The sequence below is a fragment of the Xyrauchen texanus genome, chromosome 4, assembly GCF_025860055.1.
Source record: "Xyrauchen texanus isolate HMW12.3.18 chromosome 4, RBS_HiC_50CHRs, whole genome shotgun sequence".
NCBI lineage: Eukaryota > Metazoa > Chordata > Actinopteri > Cypriniformes > Catostomidae > Xyrauchen > Xyrauchen texanus.
The window spans coordinates 49,500,142-49,509,052 of record NC_068279.1 but is presented as its reverse complement, the minus strand read 5'-3'; the positions used below and the strand labels follow the sequence as shown (position 1 = coordinate 49,509,052).

Genomic DNA, 8,911 nt, shown 5'->3' with positions numbered 1-8,911 from the left:
TAAAATGAAAAAATTCATACAATGTAACAAAATTATATAGATTTATTAAGTAAAACAAAATTGCAATTAATTTACAATGTACAAGAGGAAAATATATAAATATATTTACACATTTTGTATACAATAAAGGATTCAGACAGGAAGATGGTTTGCAGTACAAAAAGGAATGTGACAGTGGCAAGTACAACAATTTCAGAATGCACCTATACATTTTAAGAACGGCTTTCTTTAGTAGAATCCTCTGACATTGTGTGACTGGTGATTAGCACAGACCTCCTAATAGTACTCTCTCACCTTATGTCACTCATGGAGGTGCAAAGAACACTCCCATCCTGATAATACCAAGAAGACTAGGAAGAGAAGCCCAGTCTTTGTCACAACAATCTGATGGAAACTCAGAGAATAACGCTCTGTATTTTACTGCTATGTTTTGAGTCACATCTTTTGTTTTTTGTTTTCTCACCAGGGCCTCCAGACAGACGGTGTCTGGTTGTGGAAAAGAGCTCGTCTAAGAGTCCGGGGTTGGCAGGGGGGCACTGAACCATTGGTTCGCTCTGGTGTTGGGGAGCCCATGGAGGCCTGAAGATGGGGTCCTGAGACTACTGGCGCTGCAGGAGGTGAGATGCTAAGAGAACCTGATGACGATGAAGAGTCAGAGGAGTGTGGGGAGATGGTAGGTGGGAAAGGGAAGTGGCAGGGTACAGAGAGGTATGTGGGAGAGCTGGAGAAGTGGGGAGAGCTGCTTGAGTAACAAGGAGAGGGTGGAGGAGAGATGGAGTATGGTGGAGAGAGGTAGGGGTGTGTCATGGGCAGTCCTTTGGGATGAGGGTGGTGAAGCATGAAAGAACTGGGATACAAACTGTTGGTGTAGGAAAAAGACTCGTTGTTCGCTCTTGAGGGTCCAATTGCAGGTAAGTCCGTCCTGCACATCAACTCTGCACTTGGGATCCAAGGATGGCGGGCGGCCTTACCAAAGATCCTGGCCTGAGGAAGAGCACTGCTGTAAGAGTCAAGGTGGTGGCACAGCCCCTGAACGAAGCTGTCTTTCTGAGAAGGCTCTACGCAGTCAATGAAGCTGGCCAGGCGAGAGACGCACTCCTCAAAACCAGCTTTGTAGATTGGATTTGAGGGTATCTGTGCATTGACGGGCTCGTGGACTGAAGCAAATGGTACACGGGATATCCCAGAGAGCAGAGTAGGAGGGTTAGCATTATGTGGGCCTGAGGACCTGTTAGAATCTTCTGAGGTGGGGGTGGGGTTAATGATAGGGGAAGGGTATGGAGTTAAAGGTGTGCAAAAACAGTCAAAAGAAGAGAGAAAGATGAAAGGGGAAAGCATACGTAGGAGGATGCAATGTTGAAAATATTCAAAGAGTAAGGGGGTTGAAAAGCAGTGTTCAGTTGAGATAAATAGTTAATAATGGTTGATTGTTGTTATTAATGGGTCAATTCAAAGGGTGGTCAAGAAAATTTGAGAAGACAATCAAGCGATTGCAACAAATGGGGTAGTCAGAGAAGTGTTCAGGGGTAAGAGGACAATGGTGTTATCGATTGCCAAAATGAGTCAGAGAGTTAGGTATATGGAGTTAATTTCAGGTTAGAATTGCATAGTGATTAAGGAGCAGAGAAGGATATAAACAGGAGGGGAGAGAGACAGAGACATAAAAATTAATTAGAATCTTTCCTCAAAACATTATCCTGTGTAAATTTAACTAACATTAAAGAAATATTCCGGGTTCAATACAATTTAAGCTCAATCGAGAGCATTTGTGGCATAATGTTGATTACCACATAAAATAATTTAATTAATTCCTCCTTGTCTTTAAAAAAAACAAAAACACAAATAGAGGGTACAGTGAGGCACTGACAATGGAAGTGAATGGGGGCCAATTTTTAGAGGGTTTAAAGAGAAATGTGATGCTGATAATTTTATAAAAGCACTTGCATTCATTTGTTTGTTGAAACTGTTGTTTGTTGACATTACATCATCGTCACAAGGAAGTTCTATAATTGGCTATAACTTTACACAGAAAATGTTAGTATGCGATTTTATCACATTAAAGTAAGGTTTACACAAATATTGTTTATGTCTTGTTGTACAAATTTTCAAACAGTGAGTATTTTAACGTTTAAAAAATCACCCCCATTCACTTCCATTGTAAGTGCCTCACTGTAACCTCCATTTTAGCTTTTTTTTATTTTAAGAAAAGGAGGGAGTCAAATTATTTTTGTATATCAATATTATGCCACAAAATTCCTTGAACAAAGATGAATGTGTGTATGTAAATATGTGTGTGTATATATAATTTAATTGTTAGCTCATAATACCTAATGCATTTACTAATGTGAAACCTTATTACAAAATGCAACTAAATGTGTTCATAGTAGTGTGCCCAAACTAAACTGTTATTTAGCCTGTTTAGTTCACATTTTAAATTATTTTAAATGTAGACAGAAAACTTACCTTGACTTTCCCTCGCACCTTTCGCTTTTTTCTTGATGTATTCAACAGTTAATTCCAGAATTTCAGCCTTCTCCATTTTAGGATTTTGTAGTCGCTGTAAAAAATAAATGTAAATGCATTATGTTAACGTGTTTGAAACATTGCAGTTTACATTTTTATTTTTAAAAGTAAAATGATAGTGATAATAATCAAATAATTAATTAAAAGCTGAATTTACCGTATCGAGAGTGTTATCCATGAGAAGCGTTCGCAGCTCTTCTAAACGCTGGTTAATCCGATCTCTCCGTTTCTTCTCTATAACCGGTTTCAAGATCTAGAAGGACATAGGCTACGATTATTATTAATATTATTATTATTATATTGGAACCTGAACATTTTAAAATGTTCATTTGACAAATTAAAGTAAATTAAAGTAATTAATATTAAGATGTGTAGGCTACAATAAGATCAGAAATAATGTCAAAGAATATCACAAATCAGAAAAAAGTAACAAAATTAATAACTCACTCGTTTAGTTACTCGACGACTTGCCATTTTTGGAGTAATCTGGCGCCTATCTGTTTGCGGTAGTTAGCAACACCAAATATTCGAGTTAAAGCCCAAATTGAGAGTTGAGAGGGGGAAAAGTGTAGTATATTCCGGTTGGTCTTGCGTAGGCCTATGTAAGAATATTCTTCAAATAATGAAGTAGGCTATGTTGCTCACGCGAGTTTTTATAGGGGCTGCCTGTCGGCTTGTCATTGGTGGCGAGGTGTTAATGACGTATCTAACCGTATGGTCGCGTTCTCTGTTATCTTTGCTGGTCCCTATTAACCTTTTACTATATTCCAAGATAAGAAACTATAAATCGATTAAGGCAAATCAAAGATCGTTACTGCACATTCTGTGCTAGCGAATAGAATTAGAATTCGCATAGCCTAATATTCTTTATGTCTAGAATTAGAAATGGTTTTACAATAAACCGTTTTAAACGCTTTATCTTTTTCCGATTAGACCTATGTTAACTGCTGTTTGGAGGGTGATGAGAATAACCAATATCAGTTAGAACGCTTATGCTTTTATGGACTAGTTTGTTCATTTTATTGGACCAATAATTCAATACAGAGCCAATTCAATGCATTTTGAGGACAGACTTCTTGACATTCAGTTACCCAGCACGCTCCTCACAAAGTTCACGACCTTTAAGCACACCCACACCAATTTTTATACTTGTTCGTGTTTATATGTTACTTATTACAGGAAACAACAGTAAATCATAATAAAACAGTTCTTTATTGACCCTTGTATTTATAGTAGCCTAACGACAATCTCCCGATTGTCGATCATAAAATGACTTGGGGAAGGCAGCAATTGAAGACTTTCAAGGTATAAATAATATCTCAAAATCCCAATGTTGTTGCTATGATGCGTCCTATGTGACGCTTAAAGAGTGGAAATGGAATTTAATGAAGTCATAATTCGAAGGTTTCCACTAAATAGCATGTTGAGATATATGCAACACAAAGTTTACATTTTGACTAATATTTTTCAACGAAAGCAAGGCAAATAGATGGTGTTACCAATACTTGGGTTTCCATTCAATTCATGCGCACTTCAATGGATGAGAAATGTTGCTCGATCAAAAATAGGCTAAATTTTGCCTATATGAAATGATTGCACTGGCCATGTGGTTCTTCACTTTTTGACCCTTGTATGGGTAGCCTACCGTGCCTCGTGAATAACCTGAAGAAAAATCCCGTGGGAAAGTTTAATGTTTGGTCGAGCAGAGTGATGGCATGCACACCTTTGCTCATAATTCAATTACTATTATGATTCTTTTAACACGTCTGTTTAAGAGTAAATATGGCGCACGGGTTTTGCATGGACAAACGGACACGGCAATAGGCTAACATGCTTCACGACACACGCGCACGCACGTTCTCATTTAGTGTAATGAACAGAGACAAAAACAAACTGTCCATAATAACAGTGTATGTCTTTAGTCACGTAATTTAAGTTAAATGTAGCCTATGTTGTCTGTATTTGAGTTTAAAGAACAATATCATATTAAGAATATGGTCCTGGACGATAGAAATTTATTTTGAAACTTTCTCAAGTAGGCTACTTGAGGCTACAATTGCTCTTTTTTTAATCACAGGATATTAATTCGGAAATCAGTCTTTGGAGATGCTTTGTAAAGAATATGTAAAGTGCCTGAGTAATTTAGAATCATTTCCACCTTGTTCACTCCAAACCATTAAGTAACACGTTGATTTGTGATACACACGCACTGTCTGATGGCCGTCGATCAGTTCGGCCAATTTTAGGCGCAAGCTCACTTGCTGGACCATCACCGAACAACGCCACAAATGGCCACGTGGAAACATTCGGCACCTGAGCGCCTGTTGCGCCCAAGTGTGAATCTGCCACGCTTAGAGCAAGGTGTGAGCACGTGTCACCTCAATAGACAGGGTATGTAGTTTCTGATGTGCATGGGACAAAGTAAAAAATATATTTTAAAGGTTTATAAACGTCTAAGTATTTATATACTGTAGAGTATACTGTTATATGCAGCTGTTCAATTGACCTATACTTTTAACAGGTTATAAAAACATTGAATGCCCATTTTTGTTCTAATGAACTCATTATGTGCAAATATAGTGAAAACTTCCCATTCGAATGAATCACACTACAGCAAACTCTGAAGGACTCTGAAGGGAGAAGGGGCAGGGTTGTAGATTCTGGGGTGGGGGTTTTGGGGGTGGGTAGTAACCCCAATAATCAAAACTAGCAAGAAGCCTACAACCCCCTAATATTAATACAATAATCAATGAAAACATGTGCAGTATTATTTTCAGTTCATTTGGCAATATTATTGGTATTTCAAAACGACTGTGAGTGTCCAGAAATTCTCTACACAAGTTCTCTAACCGTAGCGGTCAGTGTTTAATTAACAAGCATTTTAAAGCCCCCAGTGAACAGTTTTACAGAAAATCATGCCCAGATGCCCCCATTGAGCAAGCCAAAGGTGACTGTGGCAAGGAACAAGAACTCCATAAGATTTTGTTAGTGGAGAAAAAAACTTGAGAGGATTTAGCAGTCCATCCTCCCCTGGCTTTGCAATAAATGTACTTATGCCAATATAATTTAGCTATATAGTGTGTACTGTATATACTATATATACTGTATATACCCCCCTTAATGCTTCACAGAATCTACACCCGTGAGCAGGGTATTATGCCACTCTCTCATATGTGATAGTTTCGTGATGAAACTCTTCTAAATAAGCATCTTGTACTGTAAGTGTTATCAAGGGTTGTAACACCACAAATCTATGTTACTGTTACTTTTGTTTATTTTATCAGAATATCACCTTGATAGCATCAAAACATGTTTATAGCTGTTTTGCAAATATTGCCTATACGGAAACAGTAGGTTGAATTTCTTTAGGTAATGTCGGCCTGTGCTTGCAAAATGTGAAACGCTGTCCCCAGTGGCCAAAGTGGTAACTGTTGTTTAGCATAGGGGCAAGAGTGAACTCCATTTTTCAGGTGAGTTGTCCACAGAGGGGGGCCACATGCTAGCTGTTTTCAGCTGAACATGATGTATTACAGTGAAGAGGAATAATGTTTTATAAACTGTACCCCCCCATTCCAAACTTCAAACCTAAACCTAACCATCAGTGGAGTAAAAATGTAATATTAGAGGGAAAATGCAAACTACTAATCATGCTCATCACTGATTATGCAAACGCAATTACTTGTTTCATTGCAGGATCCGAAGCGGGTATAGAGCCCTTCTAAGATTAGCAAAGCATTGTGTGGCAGTCCCTGGCAAGTAGACAAGAGGTCCCCCTTTTTTTTTTTTTTATGGATGTCTATGGAGGAGATGCTTTGTTGTGCTGAATAAACTGGTTTTGAGGAAACAGCTCAACACTTAAAATAATGTTCCACATTCAATACAAGTTAAGCTCAGTCGACAGCATGTGTGGGCGTTATGTAGATTACCACAGAAATTTAATTTCGACTCCTCCCTCCTTTTCTAAAAAAAAAAAAAAAGGTTACAGTGAAACACTTACAACTGGAAGTAAATGGGGAAAATGAATGTGTCCAATTTTTGGAGGGTTTCAACAGAAATGTGAAGCTTATAATTCTATAAAAGTACTTGAATTAAGTCTTTGGTGTAAACTTGTGTTTTAAGTTGTTTAAATTGTCATATTTACAGTCGGTTTAGGGTTTGTTGGCATTATATCGTCATGGTAACCAAGTTGTTAAATTGGCTATAACTTTACCAAGAAAAGGTTAGTTAGAGATTTACAGAGGGCGGGTCTGGGTCATGATGCTGCACACCCGGCCCATAATCAGGCTAATCAAGCCTCCGAGAGGGATGAAGGCCGATCGAGGATGGTAGTGCAAGAGAGAGATTTACAGACAGCTGTCCGGCACCTGTGTGTGTTTGTCTTTTTGTTTGAGTTTTATATTAAAATATTATTTATATTGTCAAGCCGGAGAAGCGAAAGAACAGCCACCTGGAAGCGAAAGAAAAGCCGCTGACTGTGAGGGGACAAATGGCCTCCCAACCAACCGCCTGGAGCGGTTACTGCTGCTAGGGGCGGGGGAGACCCCCTACCGTCCACCATAAAATGCGGCGGGGCATTCTGTCTGCCAGGGACTGGAGGACTGCCTCCGATCTACCCGGGGAGGCATAGCTGTCATCCACTAGAGGGTGGAGGAGTGGCCGGGGACCAAGCTACGGCATATCAGAGAACCGGCGAGTAAGTGTTTTTATTTTGTCTCTCTTTCCTCTCTCATTCACGCTGCCGCTACGCATTGGCCTTTCCCTCTCTTTTAAATTTTACTTTGGATTTTAAGGTGTACTGCACTGTTACAGGGAGTACCCCCTGTGTTTTTAATTATTATTGTTTCCCTCCCCCTGTCCCCTCCCAGATTCAGGAAGGCGGGGATGACCTGCTGGCAGACAAAGAGGAAAGAGGGGTGGGTGAACGTCATGCCGGGGCTCCTGGGCCTGAGGCTAATAGAGCCTCCGAAAGGGATAAAGGCCAACCCCATTCATTTGTATGGTATCCTTAAATGGTGACTTACTGTCGTAACTCATTAGTTGATCGTTAAGCTCTCTCCAGTGGTCAAATACAAGTTATGTGGCTGCATTTCCAGTATTGTGCCGAAATCGGTGAACAGTAGAAATCTGTGGGGAGCTGTTCAGTAAATGTTTGCCCGAGAACAAGCCTGAAATCCCTTTTATGAACATTAGAGCCACATGATATGAAATAAAGAGGTGTAACAGATTTCAGTAACTATTGATTTTGACTTGACAGATTTAATGACCCAACTGGATCATTAAATATAAGTTCATATAAGAGCAATATGTTTTATAGAATAGAAAGCAGAGGAGCTCACACATCACCTGAGTCACTTCAATGAAAATTGGAGTCACATGGTATGTGGTATGATATGCGTGTCTGTTTACTATTCACCACTAAGAAAGGAGAGTTTAATGCATTTATTATTTTGTCAAGATGAAACAAGATGCCAATTTGCATTAAAAATATATATATATTTGGCTGAACTAGATTCCATTGTGGACTTTGGTTCCACTAGTTTGATATGCGTTTTCTTAAATTAAAATTAGCATGTTCAACTTCAGTACTCCAAGTAGAAGTAGCACAGCAATTGTTCAATGGATTGAGCATCATGTAGATTACTAAAACTATATTGGTCCTCAAACTAGGCTCAAGCTCCACACATGGTGGAATGTTAAAATTTTACATAATAAAACATAAATTCTCCTTAATATCAACAAAACAAAACATTTAACCAAAATGTCTGCCCATTTATATTAATTTTGCACAAAGAACCATAAAATAACATTTCAATTTTAAATTTACTCTCCCTGCCCTTTGATGGACTGGCCACCTCTCCAGGGTGATTCCCTGCCTTCTGCCCGAGACAGGATAGGCTCCAGGACTTCATGCGACCCTGCATAGAAGATGGATGGATGGATTTACTCTCCCTGTCGAGCCCCATGCAGCATATGTTGGGGACTAGTAATCCTCTGCCCAGTTTCAGTTAATCTATCAAAAACTATTTATGTTGTCTCAATGCAAAAAAGGTTCCCTTGGTTGCATGGTATTTTTGAGTAATATGAGCATTGAGTAAAACTGACGATAGTGAAAGCAATTTATTTGGAGTGGAGAAAGCTGAAACAGCAACAAAAATGCAAGCTGAGCTCTCTCCTGGTTGTGTAAAGTTTTTAGTAGCTGTAACAGATGGTGGACTGTATGTTTCAGTGCCTCATCTCTCATTCAGGTCCCACAGTCTGCCTGTGCAACAGTTTGTGATGAAACACTGGCAAAGTGCAATAAACTGTAAATCTATATGTGCTCCAAAACAATGTGTTTACTTAATTAACAATAAATGGTAAAAATATGATGGCATAAATTGCCAGCCAG

General features: G+C 39.0%; 1 protein-coding gene across 1 annotated transcript; it reads right to left on the bottom strand.

The window, feature by feature from the left end:
- Positions 1–459: 459 nt before the first annotated feature.
- LOC127641617 (transcription factor HES-7-like) lies at positions 460–8,486 on the bottom strand. Its single transcript, XM_052124593.1, has 5 exons — positions 8,348–8,486; positions 2,971–3,020; positions 2,681–2,776; positions 2,470–2,557; positions 460–1,238 (listed from the first exon to the last, which is right to left on the bottom strand). Exons 1-5 carry the CDS (start codon positions 8,484–8,486, stop codon positions 460–462), a joined length of 1,152 nt encoding a protein of 383 aa, XP_051980553.1.
- Positions 8,487–8,911: the final 425 nt, after the last annotated feature.

Bases quoted from the DNA above. Each gene is read 5' to 3' on its own strand.
- LOC127641617 (XM_052124593.1), bottom strand. From the start codon at position 8,486: ATGGGGCTCGACAGGGAGAGTAAATCCATCCATCCATCTTCTATGCAG. The intron at 2,777-2,970 runs GTGAGTTATTAA...ATGTCCTTCTAG, and splicing joins GTCGTCGAGTAACTAAACGA to ATCTTGAAACCGGTTATAGA. The intron at 1,239-2,469 runs GTCAAGGTAAGT...CCACCTCAGAAG, and splicing joins AGCGAAAGGTGCGAGGGAAA to ATTCTAACAGGTCCTCAGGC.